This window comes from Macaca mulatta, chromosome 13, assembly GCF_049350105.2.
Source record: "Macaca mulatta isolate MMU2019108-1 chromosome 13, T2T-MMU8v2.0, whole genome shotgun sequence".
Taxonomy (NCBI): Eukaryota; Metazoa; Chordata; class Mammalia; order Primates; family Cercopithecidae; genus Macaca; species Macaca mulatta.
In genome coordinates this window covers 80,058,098-80,085,619 of record NC_133418.1, presented here as the reverse complement: position 1 = coordinate 80,085,619, position 27,522 = coordinate 80,058,098, and the positions used below count along the sequence as shown (strand labels likewise).

At 43.5% G+C, this 27,522-nt stretch overlaps 1 protein-coding gene across 3 annotated transcripts in view; it reads left to right on the top strand.

Annotated features, from left to right (window-relative positions):
- The window catches only part of CAMKMT (calmodulin-lysine N-methyltransferase), a 407,800-nt gene extending 380,521 nt beyond the window's left edge, over nucleotides 1–27,279 (top strand). For 2 of the 3 annotated variants that reach the window (XM_077959637.1, XM_001112368.5), the window contains 3 exons: nucleotides 8,665–8,728; nucleotides 21,166–21,297; nucleotides 26,709–27,279. In XM_077959637.1, the coding sequence (XP_077815763.1) occupies nucleotides 8,665–8,728; nucleotides 21,166–21,297; nucleotides 26,709–26,786 (274 nt within the window). In that variant the 3' untranslated portion in view covers nucleotides 26,787–27,279. The remainder of the gene's footprint in view (nucleotides 1–8,664; nucleotides 8,729–21,165; nucleotides 21,298–26,708) is intronic. The other variant, XM_028831702.2, reaches the window with a different exon arrangement.
- The last annotated feature ends 243 nt before the right edge of the window (nucleotides 27,280–27,522 follow it).

Below are 27,522 nucleotides of genomic sequence, written 5' to 3'. Positions count from 1 at the left end.
AACAGTCTTTTTTCCCTAGCTGACAACAGGGTCACGTCCACTGATATACATAATGCATAGTCAGTTTAAGACTTACATTACACACACATAACATAATACAATATTATATGTATACACACACACATAGATACATATCTGGTAGCTGTGTGAGAATTTATGGCTTCAAATGAACTAAATACACCAGGCTTCATTTTATAAATGGCTTTTCCATGCATGAATTGTTTTTTTTTTTCCTCTGGGTGTTGTAAATGCCAGAATGTCAGCCTGTTTATAACTTCCCATTTGTAAATGTGAAACATTAAGCTACTCTCACTGCGATGCTGATAGTATTTCCAAAAGAAATGCTTTGGTAATGGTCTCTCTTCATATTCGTGGGGATGGGTAAGTTGCTTAGAAACTTCGAAAGTACATTAATATTTCTAATATGCACGTTGTGCATGTAGCAGTGAAGCACAGGATTCCACAAGTTCTTTACGTCCTGTTGGTGTGGTGTTTCTCTGTAAGAGTTATTGCATGGATGCTGCTTCTAGGGGCAGGCAGGCAGGCAGGCAGGCAGGCAAACCATGCTACATTTTTTTAAGAATGTCACAGGAGAGAAAAGAAAGCTCTCTTTAGACACCACCTCCAAGACGAAACCTGAAATCCTCAGTGTCAGAAAGAGGTACCACACATAAACAGATCACATTAAGTCTCACACCATCCTTTGGTCATTGTCAGCAATGAGATCTGGATTAGGCCACAGGAATATGAAGCAAGAGTCGGAGTTCAAATATTAGGTACATGGATTAAAATCTTATTGAAGCATTTCCAGCAAGGGTGGCATTGTCTGATTCACTGAATAGCTAACCAGTGGTACCGCTTGATCCCATTTACATGAAAACAAGCTCTATTCACAAACCTATTCCAAACCCACATTGTGGTTTAAGTAAAATGCACATGATTACAACAAACGGTGATATGTTTATGTTCTTAAATCATTCATATATTCAGATATTTACATTCAAACATTCAAAAACCTGTAGGCAGTGGGGGAGATAACTTATTTCCCAGAAGAGACAGTCTGTTAGTTCACAACTAAATTTAGTAGCTCAACTAGATTATAAAATAAAGAGGCAAACTGTGAAAGCTAGTCATTATTTCACCATTCAGCATTTTTGACAATGAAAAATAGTTTCATGGTTCAACAGTTCCTAAATAACTTGTAAAATGTCAACTTTGAAATAAACAGAAGGAAAAATTGAGGTGCAGCCATACCTGCAAAAGGATGCTGTTGACAAACATCAAAATATTAGAATATTTAACCACAGGTGTAGAAAAAAACCTGCCTATTAAGTTCCTCAGTTGACTTGTTTAATGTTGAGTTTAATATAAGGATTCCTTTCTGCTGGAATGCAGTCCAGCCTGGTCCTTGCTGAGTTAGAATAGTGAGTGAGTGTTAATTTTAAGCCTGCCTTTCCAGACTCCTCTTCAATCACAATATAATCTAAGGGTCTAGAAGTAAGATGTTTTTTATCCAATGAACGCTTTCATTCAGTGGTTGACGGCCCTCCAGTTTATTGTAGCTCTGCAAAAATAGAAGTAACTCTGTGCATTTGAATTCTCAAAAGGCTTAGAAAGCATATCTGAAATGCCACCCATACCCTGACCGGCCCATTGAGCTGGGTATGCAGGGCGATCAGCACATCTGTGTGCCTGCAGCCCGAGACTTTGGAAAGAAATGGCGGAAAGTACACTGGCCTGCAGCAACCCACCCCGCTTGCTCTCTCAGCAGTTTCGCGCTTGCTATACACTCTAAATTGTTTCTCTTTTTTCAGTCCTTTTTACTTTACTCTAAATGATGAAAAATGTTTGATTTTTAAGCTGATTTTGTGAAATTTTTTTCCCCTCAAAATGGAAATACTGTAGGCTCTAGAATTTGTTTTCTTTCAGATGCTGTGATCATGGATAGCTCCAAATCACAACTCACAGATGTTTACATCTGAAAATATATTTAGCCCAAATATAGTCAGCCCTTTCACCTGACACCCGAAAAGACTCAGTCCCAGAGAAAATACATGAATCGCCCACGATTGCTCAAGTAAAGGGGTAGAGCCAAGTAAAATTAGAATATGGCATCATTCTGAGCTCTCATAAAAATCAGTTGGTAAATACTGAAGGGTCATTCCTTTGCTGAAGTTAAACCTAAAACAGTGACTTTAACTCAGCACATTTCACCTTGAAAATTACATAGGGGTCTTCCTTTCTGTGGCTATTGACAGAGAAAAATGTCTCCTTGTTCTCTGCACTAATTAACTTCCCTATGAGAGGAATTACAGATGCTCTGCAGTCTGCATACAACTCTGATTCTAAGGGAGGTGACGAAAATGGTCTGGCACCTTTCCTTTGTTGGAAAATCTGTGATTCTGATCAATGGAAGAAAGCAAGTGTTGATCCACAAGTGAATTATATAGAGGTGTGTGTGTGCATGTCTGTGTGTGTCTGTGTGTGCATGTGTGCACACATGTGTGCATGTGTGTGCGTGTGTGTGTGCGTGTGTCTGCATGTGCATGTGTGTGTGCACACGCATGTGTGTCTGTGCATGTGTGTGTCTGTGTGTGTGTCTGTGTGTGCATGTGTGTGTCTGTGTGTGTGTGTGCGCGCCCTTTCATGGTCAAACTAGACTGCCAATGTATTTTGATCAGTAACTAAAGGGAGAGTTAAAATGGTATCTCCGTCCCCATCACTGACCCACTCAGCCTTTTTTAATAGATCCACTTAAGCTACTGCTGTTCTCTCAGCCCATTAGGACTTATTTGAGGGGTGAATTTTCAGGAGATTATATATCATTCACACTAAAACACACTGAAATTGCTCAGATGACATACTCTACAAAGTGTTATAAATTCTGCATCAGAGCTAAGTAGCAAGTGAGCTTACTTGGAATAAAGATCTATTAGGGAACTACAAAGAATTAATTTTGAGACATTTGATCTGGAGACTTGGAGTAGACAGCATTACCTTTCAAATAACTGTGTTTGGAATGTGTGCCGTGTGTTAAGCTGTGATGTTAACATCTTTGTCACCCTGACCAACTTTAAGGAGAAATAGCACTTTATAAGGGTATGTTTGAAGCTAAATTCTTAAGGTGCTGTTTATTTATTTTTTTCTAACAATCTTACCAGTTTTAGGATGCACAGATATAAACCGAGTGTGGTCCTTTGCTTAAATGCTGCATGTCCCAACCAGCCAGGTTTCCCGTAGGCCTGGGTATTTTCCTACAGAGATATTTTCCTACAGCCATAATCCTACAGAGATATTTCCTACAGAACTGGGGAGGTGGAGCTTGCAGTGAGCTGAGATCGCACCACTGCACTCCAGCCTGGGCGGTAAAGCGAGACTACATCTCAAAAAAAAAAAAAGCAACCTCAAGATATTATTACCTCACTAAGGAATAAAATAGAGAGTCCTGAAGAGTGAACATTTTAAAGACTTACTTATAGTTTGATTCATTTCTCATTAATTCTTAATGGTTATTAATCACTGTTTAATATGACTTAATGGCAAATTTCTGTCGCACTTAATTTACATACATTCTGTGCTCCAAGATTTAAGAATGTAGTTTTAGGAAAGGTAAAGTCTTTCCATGGGTAATACTCAGGTCATCCTGAGTGATGGATGGAATGGGATGAGGTTCCATTCTGGACATGGTTTCTAGCCCATCTGAGGATTATTTTTCCATTGCTCAAAGCAGCCTTCCATAGAAGAACCTTCCATAGAAGAACCTTCCATAGAAGAACCTTCCATGGAACCTGTGGTAACCAAAGAAACTCAAGCAATGACTTTTTGGAAACTTCTTATAAGCTGCTCTCCTCAGAGGAGAAAATCATCAAATTGGAAGAGAACCTAGTCTGGTGAAACATCCTACCTGAAAGTGGATTCATCCTTGACAATATCAGTTCAAAGGAGTATGTGCCACCCACTTTAGGAACATTGAAACTAACACCCTACATAAGCTCCTCGATTCCAAGGACTGTGATGATCTGCCAGTCAGTCCACAAGTAACCATGTATTGAGCGCCTTCTGTGTGTATGCTGTGCTGGAACTATTAATAGTAAAGCAAAATGAAGACAGAATGAAAGCTCCTTGAGGATGGGAACTTTGTCTTATTCGTAGCTAATCCCCAGTGCCTAAATTTGCCCTTTGCATATAGTAGATGCTCAACAAATATTTATCAACTAACATATCTTATTAATTTCATGTCCACATAGTCATATAGGTGGGTGCTTACTGACAAGGAAACAGGCTTCACATGAAGTGACCTGCCCAAAGTCACATGGCAGTAACATCAAAGCCAGAACTTTAAAACCCTGAACCAAGCTCCTCCCTTGTCTGAAGTGTAGCTCCACACAGCAGCCCCCTCTGATTGAGGACAGCAGGCCTCCCACTGACAGCTGATACTCACCGTTAGCTAAAAAGAATGATGCAGGGCCCTAGAGTAGATAGTACTTACTGCTGCCGTGTGAAGAGACAGGAGGCCAAATCAGAGGGGACTGCCCTGCAGCATTAGAAATGGGAGTAGGGGGCCTTGCTCAGGCCCCTCATGGAGACGGCTGATGCACAAGGTTGCTGAGTGTTCTAGCTTAAGGTAAGGGACCCACTGTTAGAGAAGAAATTCAAGTTGTGAATGGAACAGTTTTCCATATTACTTTCGAAACAAATGCATTTGAAATGGTGTTCTGAGTTCAGAGGTTTCAAATGTAGTTTTGCTGTCCCCGCTTTTTTTTTTTTTTTTTTTTTTTTTTTGGTCTCTCTGAGACAAAGTCTCACTCTGTCGCCCAGGCTGGAGTGCAGTGGTGCGATCTCGGCTCACAGAAGCCTCCTCCTCCGCCTCCCAGGTTCAAGCGACTCTCCTGCCTCAGCCACCCAAGTAGCTGGGATTACAGGCACATGCCACCATGCCCGGCTAATTTTTGTATTTTTAGTAGAGACGGGATTTCACTATGTTGATCAGGCTGGTCTTGAACTCCTGACCTCAGATGATCCGCCCACCTCAGTCTCCCAAAGTGCTGGGATTACAGGCGTGAGCCACCATGCCCGGCCTGCTGTCCCTGCTTTTTAAAAAGACATAATTGTCCATTTTTATTAAGTAGAAAACAGTCCTTTTATTTATTTATTGTTTTGCAAAAGACACAGCCTAGAACTGATGGCTGTAAAGCTGGAGATGTATGTCTCACACACTTCTCAAGCCGTACACTGTCACCATAGTGACTACCTCTACAGCACGGCTGTTCTTCCCCAGGAATCAACCTTTTCATCTACTATGTCCTCAGCTCTTTTCCAAATGTTGTGAGAGAGGAAAAGAAATGCAGAGATGAGGCCGGGTGCGGTGGCTCACGCCTGTAATCCCAACAATTTTGGAGACCAAGGTCGGCGGATCACCTGAGGTCAGGAGTTTGAGACCAACCTGGCCGACATGGTGAAATCCTGTCTCTACTAAAAAACAAAAATTAGCTGGGGGTGGTGGCACATGTCTGTAATCCCAGCTACTTGGGAGGCTGAGGCAGGAGAATCGCTTGAACCCAGGAGGTGGAGGTTGCAGTGAGTTGAGATCACGGCACTGCACACTCCAGCCTGGGCAACAGGTCTCAAAAAAAAAAAAAAAAAAAACACACACACACACAAGAAAGAAACGCAGATGCTGTCTGCCTTCAAGAAGCACAGCAGCTGGATGAGAGGACAACAATGAAATGCAGGAACCTGGGAGAACTTCCAAATGCTCTCCTTGTACTGAGCTTGGAAAAAGGAGAGATCACTATGGATGCAAGTAAACAGGGGTGGCTTTCTTGACCAATCCCGCCTAACTCTAGTCATCTGATGACCTCCCCCTTTTGCCTAAACTGGTCAGTGCTCTCTTCTGTGCATTATTTCATGCTCAGGAGTAATTACAATTAGATGTGAGAGGCGGTACCGAGCAGTGGCTCAGAGCACAGACTCTGAAGTCAATATGGTACAGAGGTGAATCCCAGCCCTGCCAATTAGTAGCTGTGTGACTCCAAACCTCTCTATGCCTCTGTTTCCTTAGCTGTAAAATGTGGGCAATAATAATAATAATGCTAACAGTAAAAGCTACCTCATAGGATTGATGTGAGGATTAAATGAACTATGAAAAGCTCTTAGAAGATATCTGTTACCTAGTACTCAGCTCAGTGAGTATTAACTGTTTTGTTATTAAAACGTGTGTGTTTCTGCCATTTGTATTTAACGTATGTCCTTGTGCCTGGCTCACCTCCCTTTTATACGGTAACCTCCATAAGGACAGGCATAGTGCCCCCTTCTTCCTTACCTCTTTACTGCTTGTATTAGTCCATTTTGCACTGCTACAAAGGTACACCTGAGGCTAGGTAATTTATAAAGAAATGAGATTTAATTGGCTCATGGTTCTGCAGCCTGTACAGGAAGCATATGGCTGGCATCTGCTTCTGCTTCAGGAAGTTTCCTTATGGCAGAAGGCACAGGGGAAGCAGGCAGTCACGTGGTGAGAGAGAAGGAGCAATAGAGAGAAACAGGAGAGGCTCTTTCAACCAACCAGATCTCACGTGAGCTCATTACCACGGGGAGTTCACCAAGACACGGATGAAGGATCCACCCCCATGACCCAATACCTCCCACTAGCCCCACCCCCAACATTGGGGATCCCATTTCAACACGAGATTTGGAGGGGACAAGCATCCAGACAGTATCACTGCTTTTCGGTGTTGTATATACAATTCGGGCCCCATGGTTTCGGCATCCTGGATATTCCAGTACTGTTCAGATTTCAAAGATTCAGCTGTACTTTCTAAGCTCGGTTATTATGACCTCAGTTCATAGTTACTATGTTGGTGCAAAAGTAATTGCGGTTTTTGCCATTAAAGGTATGGCAAAAACCGCAATTACTTTTGCACCCACGTAATATCAGATCATGTATCCCAACATGGGGTTCAGAAAAAAAGTCCCTATCAATAGCTATCATTGGCAGCCTCTAGCAGCTTTGCTTTCTCTTGACAGAGTGCTCTAGCAATGCCCGGGAGCCCTTCTACAGAGGCTGGACAACTCCCCTGGTGTTTGACAGCCGGCTCTGTTCTGCGTGCCTTCGGCACTAAATGCTTACACCTGTCCCCACCCCAACCCCACCCACAGAATCCTTTCCTTGGTTTTAATAAACATCCAGCTGTCTTCGTCCATTTTCTGCTGCTATAACAGAATACCACAGATTGGGTAATTGATAAAGAACAGAAATGTACTTCTCACAGTTCTGAAGGCTGGTAAATCCAAGATCAAGGCACTGGCAGGTTTGGTGTCTGGTGAGCATCTGGTCTCTTCTGCCAAGATGGCACCCAGAATGCTGCATCCTCTGGAGAAGAGGAACGAGTGTCCTCACATGGCAGAAGGCAGAAGGGGAAAAAGGAGCCAAACTCCCCACCTCTCAATACTGTTGCATTGGGGATTAAGTTTCCAGCACATGAATTTGGGGGAAACATTCAGACCATAGCATCAGGTATGGCCAAGTTAAGTAACTTGCCACCTACTGCCAAGCAACCCAAACTCAAAGGTCTGGGACATGCAATTTCAGATAAGGAAAATGTGTCCCAAGCTTCCAAGATAATAACCGGTGAAGACAAAGTCAGACTGACCCAAGCAAAGGGGTGACAGGCAGATCTGCGTGAACAGAAATTCTCTAAAGATCAGGGATGGAAAATGAAAAATCAAAGTGAACTATAAAAACATTAACCTGGGTTGGGTACAGTGGCACGTGCCTGTACTGCGCACACTTTGGGAGGTTGAGGCAGGAAGACTGCTTGAGCCCAGTAGTTCAAGACCAGCCCTGGCAACAGAGTGAGACCCTGTCTCTACCAAAAAAAAAAAAAAAAAAAAAAAAGAACTAGCTGGGCACGGTGGTGCACACCTGTAGTCCCAGGTACTTGGGAGGCTGGGGTGGGAGGATTGCTTGAGCCCTGGCATTCGAGGCTGCAGTAACTGGATGACAGTGCAAAATCCTGTCTCAAAGAAAAAGAAAAAAGAAAGAAAGAAAAGAAAAAAACAAAAAATCAATGTGGAGGCCCAGAGAGGAAAATCCAGACTTGCCATGGTCTCTGTGATATATTGTCTGAGTTTATTCTTTGTTTTTGTAGCTGTTCACTCCTAAGTCAGAGGTTGAGTCTAACCTCAGTGCTGTTTCTAATCACTAAACTCTGTTACCTCCTGAGATATATTTCATGGTTTGGGTGTCATAGGGCTGGTGGTTTGTTGTCTGAGGGCAGCCACACAGCACCCTTGGTGGGCAGAGGGCCCAGGTCTAAGGGAGACTAGGCTCTAATGACAGGAAGTGGCCAGAGTGCTTCATCTCAACCAGATGGCTATCCCCAACAGCAGTTTGGAAATTGTCCCTGTAACATTAACACATGGCCCAATCACGTGTGAATCCTGGCCCATTGCATGTTGACAACTTGGCTTTAGTTGGATAACACTGACCACAATATCTTCTCCCCTCCCACCCCCTCCAGTGAGACCCTTGAATGGTAGGAAACAATTTCTCTTTTTTAGCGTTGGGTAAACATGTGTAATTAGCCTTGTACTTATCTCCATTAGTATCATTAGACTTGAAAACCCAGTTTAATCTGGATTCTGCTCTCTTCTCAATGTCAGCCTGTTTCTGGACCAGTACAGAGCCAGCCTTGTTGATGCAATAAAGAGATTACTCCAGCCCAGGGTAAGTATGTTTCTATTTTCTCCTGAACACTGGCTACAGAATAATTAGTCTGTGTACAAAGATGGAGAGAGTAATGGAATGGCAGGATTAATGTCATGTAATACTTTAATACTTATTATGTCCAACTTCAATTGGGTCTTCTGATCTATTAGATTCTTTCCTAATCATAACTAGGAAACTTCGTACCCTTGGCCTTCTGATAAGAAACACAGTGGGTAGTAAAATAAATGCAACCGCTTCAAAGATAGTGTGAGATTATTTTTATCAAAGAATTCCTTGAGTCTTTTCCTTTGATAACAATATCTTCATATTAAAGTTGAAGTATGATATTGAAAGTTTTCTGTTGACTTCTGTCATTTTTAATTCCTTCAATGGCAACCTTTCTCGTTGGTTATTTATTTATTGCAAAAGAATACTTTTTTCTTTTTATTTCTGTTTATATTAAAGAAAAGGACTTCAGATGAATCTGTATATTAATAGTTCTTTGCTTTAAAAGGAAGCCATTATTTACATATTATAAACATTAGGTCACAATGAAACCAAGCATGGCATAAAAGATTGTGCACATTTTTACATTTATATATCCATTTATGCCTGTGAGTAAATTACAGAGTTTGTATCCACTCTTATTTTGTTGGACTGTTAAACTAAGCTGGGAGGTCCTGCAGCCTAAACGGAGAGTTAATATACATCTATTTAAAGTAAGAAAACGAGTTTAAAGCTCATGCATTAAAAAAAAAAAAAAACCTTCTAACTATGTAAGACTCTTGCTGTGCCATAGGAATTTAAAATAGGTTAACAGTATTAATATAGTCGAAGATAGGAACGCATATTTATCTGAGAACACTGAAGTGTGTGTGTGTTTCTGAAGTATTTTTTTTTAAAGGTCCGCTCTAGTCTTCTGACTCAGTGAGACTTACAGACCAATACCTTTCAACCTTTCTTTTATATCTTTATCATAACCTTCAGTGGTTCCCAGAGCAATCTGATAATCATCCTTTGCCGTACACTGTTGCTTTTTATTTTTCTATCTCTATGTAGCTCAGAAACTTAAAATAGGTCTCTTGGAGGAGTAGCCATAGCTTCCTAAGTGATAGTCAGTCCAATTCAATTGGCTTCCTCAGTTCCCCCTGTGAACTGGGCAGCAGATCTTGAGGCAAGGAAGGGGCATGTTCCAAGCTATTGATGGCCACTGCATGGCCACCCAAGTTGACGACCAAAGAAGGAATTTTGGGTGTCTGCATCCCCCCGACCCCTGTTGGCCTTGGGTGATTCTTGTGGGCATTTGCAAGACCAGGATTTTCAGGGATGGCTCAAGGTTCTTGAATATGAAAGCCTCTATGAAAATGTATCATACATAAATATAATGCTTTCAAGGACTCCGGATCTCACACTGCACAAACAGTACTTCACTCATCACCAATACCCCTTCAAAGCCCATTTGTGGCAAATACTCCATTTTGCAGCAGATTTGCATGATTTACCTAGGATCCACTGTAAATCATTCGCATGATTTACAATAGAAAAGTGCCTAAGCTATGAATAGATCTAAACGCAGATCGGACTGGAATCCAGCAGCTCTTCTGTACCCTCTAATAAACCCTGAACACACTCCCTCTGTCTGAAGTGTGGCCACACGCGGCAGCCCCCTCTGAGCAAGGACAGCAGCCCTCCTACGGACAGCTGATACTCACCCTTATCCTAGAGAAGGTTGGGGCAGGGCCCTAGGCGAGGTGGCACTTATTCCTGCTATGTGAGGAACAATGAGGCCAAGTCAGAGGGGTTCACACTAACCTGTACCATTAGAATGGCAGTGGGGGGGCCTCACTTAGGTCCCTCTTGGAATGGCTGATACCCAAGGCTGCCAGGTATTCTAGCCTAAAATGTAAGGAGCCCACCACCAGAGGGGAAATCCCAGTTGTGGATGGCACATGGACTTACCAAAATTACCACCCAGGAACCTCATCCCCATCAAGAGGTCTGGGGAGGTGAGCACTTGTCCTCCCTGAGCCTCCACCCAGATGGACCACAGAAGGATCATGTGGGCTTGCCAGTGAAGAGCCCAGTCCCACATCCTGTGCTGATGGGCTAGGAGGCTAGGAGCATGGGAGTAACCAGAGGACAACTGGACTTTTCTTCTTAGCTTTCAGGGCTGGCTGTTTGGCTTCTGGAGGACCTCCCGCTGCTGAGTATACAGTCCAAGACTAAGAAAATGGTCAAGGTTTTATTCCATTACAATTAGAGCTGGTTTTAGTGTTCTCTTGAGCCCAGACAACTCTTCCATGGTTTTGTGGCCCAGAGGCTGAAGGTGTCACAAGAAGCCCACAGAGAAACAACATGGGGGGCTACATAGTGGACCCTGAATTCTTGATGATTCAGTGCAAGATACAGCAAGTTCTCCATGCACTTCCAGCAAATGCAAACACTGCACTTCCAGCAAATGCTTCAAGTTCATAGCGTGGCCCCGGTTTCTGAAGGTCTAGTGTAGCGGGTGGAAAGAGTCGGAAAAATCTGCATACAAACCCCAAGTCTACATTAACTACCTTGCCTCTCTGAGCCTGAGTTTCCTCACCTGTCAAGAGGCAAGACTAATGCCCACCTTGTGGGCTGGTGTGAAATATTTACATATGTAAATCCTTGGTCTGTGCCTGGCTTACAGGAGGTGCTCCTTAAGGGGAGCTGCTTCTCTTTTATTGCTGTAGAACTTATCAAGGTTAATCCACATGAGATGTTTATCCAGGGGGATGCTGGCTTGGCTGATGGGACACCTGAGTTCCAAGCCCAGTGTGGCCCTAACAGGCCCTGGAATCACCTCTTGTTCCATTCTCCCCAAAGAGGGAAAATGAGGGAGTTCACCCGTGCTCTCATAGAGTTCTATCAGCTCTGAAATCCTACATTCTCCTCGCAGAGAGAAGGTATACATGGGCCGTGGAGGCAGAAAGCTTAGGCCCAAATCTGGTCTCTGCCATTGACTGAATTAATGTCTGGAAGTCTCAGTTTCTCATCTGTAAAATGGGGAGTGAAAAAGCTGATGCACTGTAATGCACATGATTGGCTCTGAGTATCTATTCGAGGTTAGCTCTGGTTACTTTGGGAGATACAGACTATGGGGGCCTTTGTTTGTTTGTTTGTTTAGATGGAGTCTCGCTCTGTTGCCCAGGTTGGAGTGTAGTGGTGCAGTCTCGGCTCATTGCAACCTCCGCCTCCCAGGTTCAAGCAATTCTCCTGCCTCAGCCTCCTGAGTAGCTGTGATTACATACATGCACCACCACGCCTAGCTAATTTTTATATTTTTGGTAGAGACAGTTTCACCATGTTGATCAGGCTGGTCTTGAACTCCCGACCTCGTGATCTGCCCGCCTTGGCCTCCCAAAGTGCTGGAATTACAGGCATAAGCCACCATGCCCGGCCTTATGGGGGCCTTCTTCCAAGCATTTTCCTGGAGAAATGCTGGTGGGAGGGGAAGACATGATTCTCTTGACTTGGACTTTGAAACTTTCTGCACATAATTGGCACACGGCATCTCCCCTGCACATATATCCTGAACACCTGTAGCAGGCCCTGTACTGGTTCTGGGAGGATTGTCTACCTGGACGAAGATGACACTTTACTACAGAGAGTCCCCACCGAGTGGGGGAGAGTACTCTACATTGGTAAGACAGAAGTAACTGCAAAATGAAGGTTCAAGTGTCAAGCTGTGGGAACAAATGAATTCTGCCATTAAGGGGAGTACGGTTGATTTCTACCTTGAGCAAATCAGTTGTCTGGGGTCAGAGGGTCCAGAAGCAAAGAAAGTAGATGGAGAGGGGGAGTATCCCTGCCTTTCATTTTCTATACTGGAGCTCTGAATGAAAAGAGGTCCCCAGAGAGAGCTTAGCCACCTGGGTGGGCTCCTCGCTTGGCCCAGGGGTGATGTCACATCCCAGGCTGAGCTTAGATCCTCAACCAAACAGCCACCTGTGCCTGAAAAGTCTTTACAGGAGGCCCCAAATTTTAGCAGGGAATGTTTGTTACCACCTGAAATGCAGGCTTTCCTCAACCTGCTGGTCTAAATAAACTGTAAAGATAGTTAACTCCTGTCATAACACTACAAGGGACTCTCCAGCAAACTTAATAGATGAAAACAATAGAATAGGTGTGAAAAAGGAATGAAATCAGCACATTTTATCCATTCCAAGAAGCAATCCCCAACCCCCCCCCCCCCCCTCGGCCCATGTATACCTTCTCTCTGTGAGGAGAATGTAGGATTTCAGAGCTGATAGAACTCTATGAGAGCACGGGTGAACTCCCTCATTTTCCCTCTAGTGAGTGGCTCCTTGTTACTGATGATTGATAGGGTGACTCACTGTCATTGTATTCCTTAAAAGTCCATGACAACAGCAGTGTCCAGTATCAGAGGACCCAAATGTAATTTAAAATACAGGCACAGCAGCCTGCAAGTTGAACTTTCGTCCAGAAATGACAACCAACAAATGGTATCTACTAATATTCCTCTGAAATGGCTTTGGGTACAGGGAGGGGAGCCAAGCCAACCAGACAGGGTGAGTTTACTCAGAGCCAGAGGACAGAATATTGACAGTAATCCAGCTTGTTACCACTGCTAACCAACTGTCAAGAATTCAGAAATATCACTGTAGAATTCACTTAACCTTCTTCAGAAATTGGCCCTAACCGACCACCAGATTCCCAGAGTCCTGCCTATATCCAAGGTGTGCTATCAGTGTAAATCATAAACTCTCATATTAGAAAAGCAATTTTTTGTTGGGGGACAGGGTCTCACTCGGTCACCCAGGCTGGAGTACAGTGGCACCATCACCGCTTACTGCAGCCATGAACTCCCAGACTCAGGTGATCCTCCTGCCTCAGCCTCTCAAATAGCTAGGACTACAGGCATGCACCACCATGTCTGGCTAATTTTTGTATTGTTTTAGAGATGGGCTTTCATCATGTTGCCCAGGCTGGTCTTGAACTCCTGGGCTCAAGCAATCCTCCTTGGCCTCCCAAAGTGCTGGGATGACAGGCATAAGCCACTATGCCCAGCCAAGTTCTTTTCGCTGAGAGACTTTCTCATCTTTTTTTTAAAAAAATCTAACATCTCTGCCCACCTCCGTACAAACCACTTTGTTTGCTTGTTTCAAGGAAGTTGCCTTGTATATATGGGATCAGTACTGTGAACTGAAATGATGCTGAGACACTTGGGTTCTTATCTGCTTACTGAGTCAGAGACCCAGCAACTCCTCATCAGTTCTTGGTGAGAAGTTAGCTCCTACGGTTGTAGGATTGCCCTTGACACAAGGGTTGTAGTTTATAGAGAGTCCTCAGATGGTTTTAAGACCCTCAGTGCAGGGGCCCAGCCCTGATAAGTCCTTTTCTAATATCTACCCAGATGCTGTTCAGCATATACAGTACTGTGTGCTTAGCAGAGAATACCAAGACATGAGGTAGAATCTCTGCCCAAAGACGTTGCAGTCTGGTTGTGGAGATGTAACAAAAACACAGGTAGAACTATAGCAGACACCGTAAAATACAGCCCGGTGCTATTTTTATTTGTTTTGTGAATCTTTCAAATTTACGCCTTCAATAGAATGAGAGATACTCATTCTACTGAAGCACTGAGCTCCCAGGAATTACGATACAATATGGTGGGTGCCAGGAAAGAGGCACCAGGAGAAAGCACCAAGATCGACTGCCTGAGGAAGGTTTCCCTAGAGGCAGTGGTGTCTGACTTTGGTCTTAAATAGTAAGAAGGGCACTTTGAGTCTGTGGAGTAAGAAAAATCATGATGTGTTTTGGGATCAACAGGAAGTTTGCTCTGGCTGGAGTGTAAGAGTGTCTGTGGTTTTGCGGTTAGGGTTGGGGAAGGGCAGGAAGATGAAGTTAAAGAGTTATGAATGGCCATCGAGACCATGCTGGTTAACACGATGAAACCCCGTCTCTACTAAAAAATACAAAAAAACTAGCCAGGTGTGGTGGCAGGCGCCTGTAGTCCCAGCTACTCGGGAGGCTGAGACAGGAGAACGGCGTGAACCCAGAAGGCAGAGCTTGCAGTGAGCGGAGATCGCACCACTGCACTCCAGCCTGGGTGACAGAACGAGACTCCATCTCAAAAAAAAAAAAAAAAAAAGAGTTATGAATGGCCAAGAATACTGTGATGAAGAGACCAGCCTCTACTGTATGGCAATGGAGAGCCATTGAAAGTTTTTGAGCAGTGGTGTGGTCAGGTGTACCTTCTAGAAAGATCACTCTGCCCATAGCATAAAGGGTAGATTGGAGTAAGGGAGAGCTTGAAAGCAATGAAGCTCCTCAGAGGTCCAGTGTGGATCAATATCCACTTGGAATCATCCATTTAGGAGTTAGTGAAGACCTGAAAATGGAGAAGAGGACATCGAATGGATATTCCCTGAGAGTTCCATTCAGCAAACATTTATTGAGTGCCTCTCAGATGCCAGTCACTGTGCCAGGCCCCCGGGATAGACTGAGATATGACCTAACCCTGCCCTGGAGGGACTCACAGTCTAGAGACAAGCAAGGGACGATCACCTGGTGATGTGTGATTGGCACAGCAGAGGTGTGGGCAACCCTTGGGGGCAGGGAGTGGAGGCGGCTCACTGGGGAGGAGGCACAGTATGGAGGCCAGAGAAGTCAGCAAAGGCATCACAAGGGCAGGGAGTCTAACCTGGGTGCTGAGGGATGAGGAAGACTAACCAGGCAGACAGAGAACTGGAGGTGAGAGAGGCACTCCATCCCAGGGGAGCATGTGCATGTTTGAACACACAGGATACATAAAGGAACAGATGGGGGCTGTGATGAGGTTGGCCTGACTAGAGCCCAAGATGTGTATGAGGGAGTGGCAGGAGATGAGGCTGCGATAAAGGCATGGGGTAGGTCACGCGGGGCTTTGCCTGCCGTCCCAAGAAGGTGGGACCTAAGTCAAGGTTTTCAAACCCTGTTTAAATGGCAGAATGCTTTGGTCAAAACTTTTTAGCCAGCACCCCAATTACAAAACAGGTAAAAATGATACAGCTTTAAACTAAATGTGAGACTGGTACTTCCTCTGTCTTGGTCTTCCTCATCCCTCCAGGCCACCCCTGAAGCAATGCAGAACACAGTTTGAGAACCACCTGCAGCAAGTGAAGCAAGTGACAGTGATGCAAGTAGGGGGATGTGGCACTGAGAGGTCTCGAAGGGCAATGCCGTGGTTCCCAAGCTTCCAGCTTTATTTCGAAAGTGACAGATACGGAAGTGCTTGGTACCTAAGAGGTACTCAGCTTGCGTATCTGAGTGTGTGTGTATGTGTGTGCTGCATTTGATGGGTACTGCCCTGGGAAGGGCAGGGGTTAGCAGTCAAGAATATTGAGTTTTATTTTGGACAAAATGGATTAAAGGTATTTTCAGAATACCCACATGCAGAGATGTAGTAGGCACTTGAAAATGTAGGTGTGAGCCCTGGGCAGTGGTGAAAGCTATAGTTACAGACTTAGGAGTTATTGGTGTATAGGTGATAGCTGAAGCCATGGACATCAGTACAATTGCCTAGAATTAGATGGAACATGATGAAAAAGTAGGCAGAGCCCTGAGGACCACTGACAATTAAAAGACAGGTCAGAGGGCCGGGCGTGGTGGCTCAAGCCTGTAATCCCAGCACTTTGGGAGGCCGAGATGGGCGGATCACTAGGTCAGGAGATCGAGACCATCCTGGCTAACACGGTGAAACCCCGTCTCTACTAAAAAATACAAAAAACTAGCCGGGCGAGGTGGCGGGCACCTGTAGTCCCAGCTACTCAGGAGGCTGAGACAGGAGAATGGCCTGAACCCGGGAGGCGGAGCTTGCAGTGAGCTGAGATCCGGCCACTGCACTCCAGCCTGGGCGACAGAGCGAGACTCCGTCTCAAAAAAAAAAAAAAAAAAAGACAGGTCAGAGAAGAGAAGCTACAAAAGGAGACTGAGAGAGACTGAGAGAGATGCCAAGAGAGGAAGCAAGTGAAGGCAGAATTTCAGAAACTAGGTAAAGAAATAGAAAATAGGCTGGACACAGTGGCTCACATCTGTAATCCCAACACTTTAGGAGACCAAGGTGGGAGGATCGCTTGAGACCAAGAGTTCAAGAGCAGCCTTGGGCAGCATAACAAGACCTCGTCTTTATAAACGACAACAAAGAAATAGAAACTAAGCATACGCTTAAACATGGAATTGGTATTATTAGTTTGGTTGCCTGGAAATGAAAAAGGAATAAACTAAATGTGAGAATAGTGCTTCCTCTGCCTTGGTCTCCCTCCCCTAATGCATTTTGTTGGCACAGCATATTCCTTTTAAAATAAATCTGCAGCATACCAATTTTTTTCCAGAAGTACAATCCCTTTAATATATAAGTATAGATTAGTCTAGCAAAATAACAACAACTGAGCTCACAAGGTAAACAGTATCACTGTTGTTTAGTGGAACTTCTCCCTCTTCTCTCCAGGAATAAATGAATTCTCTGAAATTTCTGCTCATCAGTCAAAGTGTTACATTCAATTGAGTATTCATTCTGAGTTTAAAATAATTCTGCAATGGAATGCTTAGAAAGTTGTGCTTTGGCAAATTGAAAATAATTTTTCTAAAGTGATGGGCTAATTTGAAATCCATATTCCTTTTCTTGTTTTGATTTGTGCAGCTGAAATGGTAAAGCATATTCCTCTGATTGTACTGTTCCACCTGTGACGTGTTCTCTCCCCTGGGAATACTGGGGTCTTCTAAAACCATTCATTATGGGGAGGGGGAGATGCTGGCACGGCTCAGTGAGTGAATGGATGATGGGCTATTTTCCATCCTAACTATTAGTCCACATCTTAAAGGTGTCTGTATTCAATGAACTGAAAAAGAAAACAAACTCCCGAGTAGTTAGAGATTAAAACTACTGCCCAGTCTTTCTCTTTCTCGTGGGTACAGTGTTGTGCACAGAACGCTGCTCTCTAAAACCCCATCATAGCAGCTGACTCTGTAAAAGCTTCTTGGGAAAATCTTTTCAAATGAATAAGCAATAGAACATGGCTTTTGAATTCCCAAAATCTCAAATTTTTAGATTACGCAACTTCTGGATTTAGTTCAGTGTCTCATCAAATATTGACTGAGTGCTTACTATGTGCTAGGCACTGAGAAAATATAGTGAATAAAACATTAGAAGATCCTGTTGTCATGGAGTATGCATTCCAGCCAGAGAAGACAGGGCAATAACAAACAAGGATACAGTGTGTGTCCCTGGTGATAAGTGCTAAGAACAAAAATGAAGCCCAGTGAGGGACTGGAGAGTGATGGGACAGGGGCTGCGTTCTGGACAGGGTGGTTAGGGAAGGACAGGCAAACTGAGAGCTGAAGGAAGAAAGGGATGTTTAGGCAGAGAGTGCTGTCACATGCTTAGCTGCTGTCCCTTACAGCTCACCCCAACCAAGGCATGTGGAGATGCATTGCTTTGTCAATGCAAGGATCAGCCCAACCTAGAACCCTGTAGCCTTGTGAACATGATGATATGCAGCTTAGACAATAGCTGTTAAAAACCGACTCTTCAGGTGTTACTGTGAGACAATTTTTTGCAGGTGACTTTTAAATAAAACAGCTTCCATTATTCAAAAATCCAGAATGGCAACCAGCTCTTAGAAATGACTAAAATGGGCCGGGCGCGGTGGCTCAAGCCTGTAATCCCAGCACTTTGGGAGGCCGAGACGGGCGGATCACGAGGTCAGGAGATCGAGACCATCCTGGCTAACGCAGTGAAACCCTGTCTCTACTAAAAAATACAAAAAAAAAAAAATAGCCGGGCGAGGTGGCGGGCGCCTGTAGTCCCAGCTACTCAGGAGGCTGAGGCAGGAGAATGGCGTAAACCCGGGAGGCGGAGCTTGCAGTGAGCTGAGATCCGGCCACTACACTCCAGCCCGGGCGACAGCGCGAGACTCCCTCTCAAAAAAAAAAAAAAAAAAAAAAAAAAAAGAAATGACTAAAATGACCTACCAGCATTCCCTGTTGTTGTCGTTTTTTTTTTTCTAATGGAGACTTCTGCTGTCCTGCTGAGACCGTGTATTATATCTAGTTTCACATAAAAATGAATTTTTGCTGCTAAGTTTGAAAACTGCCTGAAAATAGCAATTAATATTGAAAAAGCTGACAGAACCTTAAGTGTAGTGGCATGATTGGTGCTGCTATAATTATGTGCCTGCGTGTGTACAGGCCGATGTAAACACAGTATAAAAACACACTTGATGCCCAGGACAGTGTAGCCGCATATTTTCTTACAGGTAAGTGAGGGCGAAGGGGAGAGGGAGAGAGGATTGATAGAATTTTTAGAGCACTGTTAGGTGGTGTAGAGCTTTCTAATCTTACATCAGTATAATCTTTCTGATTATTTTCACATTCTGCATTTGATCCTCACAATTTGTTGGGGGGGAAATGGCAGGGCAGGCTTTGTTCTTCCCATTTGATGGATGAGAAAACTCAGTGGATCAGCGAGGATGGGTTAAGGTTCTTATCTACAAAATGGAGAGATTGGACTACATTATCTCCAAGGTTCCCTCTAACTCAAAAGTTCTATGATGATTTTCAGATTGTCCTGAGGTGACACAGCTGTTTAATGGTGGAGACTCCCCTTAAATCCAAAGTCCTTTCTGCCACAGTTCCTCCTTATATTCTTCAAACCCTTCACTGCATGTTAAGTCATCTGTAAAATGCAATGTCTACTGTACAGGGTTGTTGAGAAGATCGTTGAGGGGATTAAAGGGAGGACTTGTGAAGCACCTAGCACAGTGGTAGCTATCATTATCATTGTCATCACTGTTACTAATAAGGAGACATGTAATTAGTGGAGAGAGCATTGGTGCTGGGGCTTCTGATCATTCACTGACAGAGTTGATAATACCTACAACACAGGGTGGTTCAAAGACTAAAGGAGGGTTGGGTGTGGTGGCTCACACCTGTAATCCCAGCACTTTGGGAGGCCGAGGTGGGCAGACCACCTGAGGTCAGGAGTTCGACACCAGCCTGGCCAACATGGCGAAACCCCATCTCTACTAAAAATACAAAAAAAAAAAAAAAAAAAATTAGCCAGGCGTGGTGGACTGTGCCTGTAATTCCAGCTACTCAGGAGGCTGAGGCAAGAGAATCACTTGAACCCAGGAGGCAGAGGTTCCAGTGAGCCAAGATCACGCCACTGCACTCCAGCCTGGGTGACAGAGTGGGACTCTGTCTCCAAAAAAAAAGTCTAAACGAGATGATGTTTATATTAATGCCTAGCCCAGTGTCTGACTACACTATACCTACAACATAGGGTGGCTTAAAGACTAAAGAAGAGGATATTTATATGAATGCCCAGTGTCTGACTACCAGGTGCTCAAGAAATGGCTGGCTGGTGTGAATGATAAACCACCTTTCATAAGAAACTCAGATATATTTTCATGATTCCCTCAAAACCTAAAGAGGCATTTCACAGAGGTGAAGTGTAACCTTGAGAGTAACAGAAGCATATAGCCATCTTTATTTACAAAAAAAGAAAAAGAAAGAATATTCTGAAGTTTGGCCATTCTGTACACATCTGAGAGGGAGGAAAAATCCACGTGTGTCCAATAGTTAGCAAATGGTCATTGTGAAGTTTCATGTCAGATGGTCTTCTGAAATCCAGTACATACTTTATTCAGGTCCTCCCATTCTCCCCACTGCAACAATCACATAAGATTGTGTGGATTATTTAGAAAAGCCTGTTTACCCTCATTATACCACTTTCTTTGAAAAGCAATCATGTGAATACTATGGGGAACTGCTTTGCTATAGTGATGACCATTATGAAGGATTCAATAAAGTTGGAAACCAAGATCCTGGAGCCTATCTCTGACAGCATGGTCACAGAAAAGGCTAGGGGCAGGACTGAAATGTGAAAACTCTCCAAGAGAAATTATGGTTACTTGTCTTTATGAAGGATTTCTTGGTACTGAATTTTCAGGGCACAATAAACTAGCAGATGTAAGCATCTGTTGTCACATGCCCCGGGACTGTGTTGGGGAAGTGTTGGCATGTGCTAAGGAGTCACAAGGTGAGTGGCATTGCCCTGAACCAGTTATTCTAAAATCTAGTCAATGGCTTAACCCTTGACTTGGCTTGACCCATTGGACCTGAGACAATGCATATTGTTCGGAACACCAGCTTTCAACCACATTTTGTTTTTTAAAAGCATTATTTGAAAAAGATAAAACACAGCAACTGGGCATTTGGATGTGAAATCTATTTTTTTTTTTCTTATTTGATATATATCTCTCCTGGAAATTTTTCTCATTGTGAATGCCCATCCTGCGTAGACATCTCAAGAACAATCGAGTTTTTCTACTTGACGGCAGTACATTAAATGCTTTGACCAATGTCTGTTATGTTTGGTTACCTTCCAGTTTTAAAATGTGTGAATTTCCTTTTTACTGTTCTAGGGGAAAGCAATGGTATTTGCCCCACGCCGAGGGAATACTTTAAACCAGTTTTGCAATCTAGCTGAAAAAGCTGGTTTCTCTATCCAAAGACATGAAAATTATGATGAACACATTTCAAACTTCCACTCCAAGGTTAGTTTTCTGCTTGTGTTAGATAACACTTTAATCTGCATTGCATTTTGAAGAGATCATGGTCTTTTTGGCAGGTAACCTAAATATTTGATTAAAGTACTCCTTAGGTGTGTTGCTTCTGAACAGCTATTTGTATCTGATTATTTTGTGTGGTAAAGCCATCTTTTATCTTTGCATGTCTAGAAGGATTTTACAGAAACCGTTCCTGTTTACTCCTTTCTCTGAAACAAACTAATCTTTTCATTCATAATAGACTAATTTGTAGGATGCAAGGGGAGGTGACATAGAATGAATGATAAACATGCATTTATATTTTAATGAAAAACCTTCAGCTTTTAAGTAGGTTAAATGCTTAGCCGCACTGAAATAAATAGAAGGTGAATGTCTAATTGTATCATGTTGGACTATAAATCTTTATCTCTGTTTGCTTTATAGCTGGGTCAGTTGGCAGTTTGAGACTGTTAAATCTCATACAGAATTTCACAGTTGTGGGGTTATATGTCAGATCGAGGCGCTACAAGATTTAGGTCAAAAGCACTTATCTGAGAGTGATTTCTAAGCCTGCTTACATAAAGCAATGTTATCAGCCTTTTTATTATTTATAGGTATAGAGCAATATAGGACACTGAGAGGCGAGTATTTCACTGAAAACTTTTTAGGATTCTCACGTTTGCTAATACATATCACAGTGACTAGTATAATATGTATTATTTCAGTAATTTTGTGCCTTACGGATATCTCCCTTCACTGAGCTAGTCTGACCTTGGCAAGAGACTTTAACTTGTCATGATTTCACAAGTTGTAACTGCAGAAAAATAAAGGCCTGACCTTAATTTTCTCCTGGGACAATGTGAACAGCATCCTTTATTGCCCAGGACTATAATATAATGTAGAAGTGAGTTGGCTTTTGGAAAAATATATGCAAAATTAATCTGATCTTCCAAGCAAGAGAAAGAAATTCTCACTTTCTGGAAATGAACTTATTTATTTGAATCTTTAAGGTTCCATTTAGTCTCTGGGGAAAAATGGTGCTTTGTGAACTGAAAGAGTTAAATCACGTCCTCTCGCTGGTGGAGTCAGGCCCGTTGCTCACAATCAGAAAATAAAAACAGAACGGTATGTGATTCAGATCTTAGCGGCCTAGAATGATGTTTTCCCCTTTTCAACCCGTCCCCCTAAAAAAAGCGGGGCTTTACCTGGTAGGGAAAGGGTCCCTCCTGGCTCCCTGGACTCCTCCACCCAAAGGAATAATGTGGCTTTCTCTCCAGGGTCGGGCTGGAACTACAAGGATCAGCTGACAGCTGCTTCAATGTCGTGCCATTCACTTTCCCCCTAGAACAACAAATGCTTTTAGTTTCCCAGTGACAGCTCAGGAGAGCAAAGGCGTGGGTTTCTCCACCAGCAAAGATGTCCAGCATTGTGCCTGATACCCTCTGTCTCCTCCCTGAAAGATCTGAGAAGTGTTGGGACATGCCAGGCACGCCCATCTCTCCTTTGTCTAGAACTTTAGAGTGTTAGCGCCTGGTGGCCAGCACACCTCCTCTTTTTATTTCCAACGTTGTACACTACCCCTGCTAAGCAAAGCACATACATCTGTTCATAATTGCTGAAAAGTCAAATTCACAGTTTGCTGACATTGGTACATCGGTCTAAGAAATAGTTCTCTTCATTGTTGGGGGTGGGGAGAGTGTAGAACCCTTGGAGAATATTCTGCAGAGGTGGCATATCCTGGATAAAAGGTATAAACGGGCGCCCAAGATATATATATTTTTAATAACGAGAGCTGTTTCAGCTGGTGTGGTATTCTGCTTCCAGCAAAAGAATGCCTCTGGTCCCTCCTGTGCCTGCTTCAACAGCAGGGATACTGTGTGCTGACCGGGCTGGCACGTGCAGTTGTGCTCCTTTGCAGGAGAAGGAGCTCGCCCAGAGGCTGGAGCAGTGAGCCGCGGGCCACGCTGGAGGGAGCGGGCAGCGTCGCTGCTCCTCGCCCAGCCCCATGCCCTGCAGCAGGGCGCGAAGGCGGAGGCCCAAGGCAGCACCCCTGCCCACTCCAGCCTTGCCCGCCCGCCCGGGGCTCCGGGACGCGGCCGCCGGGAGCCTCCACCCTGGCGGCTTTTGTTGGCCGCGTGCTAATAGCCAGGGCTTAAAAGTTTTCCATCTTGAGCGGCAATCAGCTTTCTTCCTCTCCATCTCTGGCCAAAGCCCCCTCGTCCCTGGGACGCGCTGCTCCCCAATGGAGGAGCGGCGTTTTCCTTCAGGCTGCGTGTTATCCTCTTAGCCCTACTGTGTTGGAATAGAGCGTAACCAGCTGGAGGACTGTAAGACGCCTGATAATGCCGCTCTTTTCCGCTGTCCCGTCTTAATCTTGTTACACAAATGGTCGTGAAGAGATTCATGAATTTTAATTTTGCCCTCTGCATTAGTGCCTCGCGTCACTCATACACAGCTGCCTTCGAAGCCGAGTTTTTCACTCCTCCTCTTACAACAGGGGAAAAAATTAGTTACTTGGCAGTAGTGCAAGGTAAAAAAAAAAAAAAAAAAAAAAATCTACAGATTTAGGCAACCACCCATGAAGCTGATTAACAGTCAGTGATCAGGAGGAACAGCTTTGCCTCTTAAACTTTTCACCTCTCATTGTTAACTGTGAAATTTTATTTCCGTTAAAAAGCAAGCCTGTAATCAAAACGGTGCCATTCTGCACTTTTCTGCCAGTGCTTTTGTTAAACTGTGCCCACACCATGCAGCCAGTGTGCTCAGGAACCAGGCAGCCAAAGGTGTAGTATGTTTTAAAAATATTGCTTTTCAGTCCATCCTTGCAAGGGGAGAAAAATAAAACACTTCCCTCTCCTCCCCAGCCTTTTGGTCTCCTCAGGGCTGAGAATGAAATTCATTGCCCTCATAGTGTGGTTCAAAACCTTTCGGATAGTTAGATAGCAAATCGTTTTGTAAGGTAGAGATGTGACTTCGAGATTACAGCTGGCTTGATGCTAGTTGGTAAAAATACTCTCATTCATGCAAATGTTCTTTGAAATATAATTTTACATGCCGTGGTTTTTTTTTTTTTTTAAACTTTCGCAAAACCACCCTGAAGTGTTTTTCTGTATTTTTGTACATTGCTCTGAAAATAGGCTTGGGCTGGGCTGTGAAGTCAGTACATTGTGTTAAAAACACGGCCATATTGCACTTCTCCTTATCTATTCAAAATGCCACATTACAAGTGGCTGGTGCTTATAATCTGTGTGGTGTGCTGTTGATAATTGTGGATACTGTAAAGGGTAAACAGTCTGAACTCCACTCCTGCTGCTGCTGTTCACACCGTAGTAAGGCTGAGCGTGTTACATCCAATTATGAAGTAAAGCATAATGCTACTAATAGCAGCTATATAATTTAGTTTAGTCCTCAAAGACCCTGTTTTAACCTATGAAATTGAAAAATTGTTTTATTCATGATTTGCTTTTTGTTCATTTTCTTTCAAGGTGCCTTTTGATATTTGTTAAGATCGTAATTATTAATTGGGCAAGGAAGTACAGCCTGGGTAAATGGAATTATTCTTAAAGCTCATAACATTCCCCCATCGAAGCAAGTATTGGCTAAGCGCTTTGTGTGTGCTCAAGTACCCTCACGTAACAGACTTGCTTGATTCCGAAATGATCCGGGGCTGGGTTATAGTGTTGCCTTTGAGGGTTGTCAGCTCTTCCCCATTGTGGAAAGGTCTCACAGGCAAGACGCGGCTGGCCCCTGGCCCCTTTCAGCAACCAAGCCTCTGCTTTGGCCTCCAGAGGTCAGCACAGAATCCAAGTTAAAAGTGATTTCTAACCCATATTTACAGAAGAATTATTTATCCCACATATTACCTCAGGGACTTTATAAAGAGCTCATTTGAGTCTCTGTATATTAGTGCATTGTGAGTGAGTAGGTCAGCTGACTGCCACTGAGTAATCAACTTTCCCTTATCCCCAATCCCTGAGGAAAGAATTGAGCTAGCTTGGCCCTCTCTTCCCTCTATAAAATACTTCAGTGGGCTCCCTCTATCACTAGGGCAACTGGCAACAAAGGTATGTACAGTTGGGAAGTCCCGGTCAGTGGGTATGGACGGGGAAGTTGGTGAAGCCATTTTCTCGGCATTTTCTAAAATTAGACTAAATAGTAAGGTTGGAGGACCTGTGTTTAGGCTTAACACTCTCACTACTTTGGTGGCAGCAAAAATCCACAAGGATCTTTCTAAATAGACAACAAATCATCTGTACACAGAACAAACTCCATCTAAGAAAACAGAATGAAGTCACCTCAGTGACTGTACCCCCGTCAGTTCTTGGGAGAGTGGATTAGAAAGTAAAGGCTGAATTAGCTTTACGTTCCCCAGCGGAAAAGGGGAAGTGGGCTCATGACTCCTGTCCTTAATAGTGACAGTCTGTCCATGTCACGGTTTGGGAATATGATTCAGAAGGAACGTGCACTTCGAAAAGATTCAAGTTAACATGCCCCAGAGGGACCACCCTGGGAGAGTGTGATGTTGAGGCCATTCATTTTGCTTTAGGGTGGGTGGGGTGGGTGGTGTTTGACTAATTTAAACAATAAAGGAATTGGCTCCATGTATAATTAAAAGAAATATTTTTTATTATTATAATCTAAAAAGGAGTTAATAATTGGCTCATGAATTCCAACTTCAAAAATATTAATTTTGTCTTTATAAATAGCAAATTATTAGTTGCTAGGATAAATGTAAATATAACTTTAAAACTATTCCAGCTGAATGAAGAAAAAGTGTACTTTAGACGTGAGAAACCTGACTGGATTTTAAAATCACAGAAAGATCCTCAGAACCTCCCTGCGCAGTATCGACAGGAATGTCACTAGTCTAATTGTTGGAATATGTTCTCCTCAGAGAAAAGAATTTTTGAGTGACTTATTATTAATGTTAAAACCCCTAAGAAGCACCTGGAGAGCCTTTGCAGTGTCTTGGGCCCCACAAGCCTTTGCCTGTGCCCAGATGTTGCCACAGACTCCAGGCAGTGATGTGAAATGCCCACCTGCCTGAATAGTGTGGCATTGGTCAGAGGCAGAGGGTACAGAGAGCAGAAACTTCTGTGTCAAATGACCACTCAGGTGACGATGAATGAGCCCCAGCTCTGCCTTCAGTTAAGTGCCTCACAGTTTATAGAGGTCAAAATGCAGCTGGGGTATTTATGAAAGAACACCCTACCCACCCCCACCAAAAACAATCCCCATATTAATGTATAGAATTGTGACACTAGTGCCACTGAGAACAACTTTGAGTTGCTTTTCTGTGATTTATTTTTCCAGAACTATATATTTTGGTGTAAAAGTCATGATACTCAACATGAATAATGACTGGTAAACATCCCTAATTGGAGTCCCCTTACCTTTTTTCTTCCCATTATTGTTTTCAGTTGAAAAAGGAAAACCCGGACATATATGAAGAAAACCTTCATTACCCGCTTCTGCTTCTTTTAACCAAACACGGATAGAAGATTAAGCTTCTCAAAGACGAAGAAAAATATCAAGTGCACAGGGAATATTTTTACAAAAACAGCAATCTGTAATGGGTATAATCGCCTGCCTGCCCCCTTTGCAGCATTTCACGTGTGGGCTATGGCCTCCACCTGTCCTCACCCACGTTATTCCCCAGCTGCCCTCTCCAGCTCCCTCCCTGCCTCTTTTTACACTCTGCTTGTTGCTCTTCCTGCCCTAAACCTTTGTTTGTCTTTAAATATGTATAAGCTGCCTATCTGTGACTTGAATTTGACTGGTGAACGACCTATTTTTCCCTCTAATTGAGAGAGAATTTCTTTTGATAATACCCATCCCTCCTTAAATTTTTTTTTTTTTTTTTTTTTGGTCTTTGTTCTGTTTTGGTGGTGGTAGTTTTTAATCAGTAAACCCAGCAAATATCATGAACAAAAACAATCTTTTTTTTCCTGGTTAAAAAAAAATAAAGCATATCGTTTTATCTCCCTCCAATTAATTGTATTAAATCTGCCATCCCGTTCTCTATCCCTCTCTCTCCTTCTTTTTTTCCTTTTAAACAGTATGTTTTTTTTCCCTATAGATGTATAAGAAATGACTACATCAGCCCAAAGCCTCATAAACTGACCGTTTGTCCTCTGGACACAATAGCGTGGCCAGCCCTCTGCTCCTCCTCCCCAATTATGTGTGATTAGTCTCAGTGTGCTGTGTCAAGGAGGGGGAGTGTGCTGAGTGCTT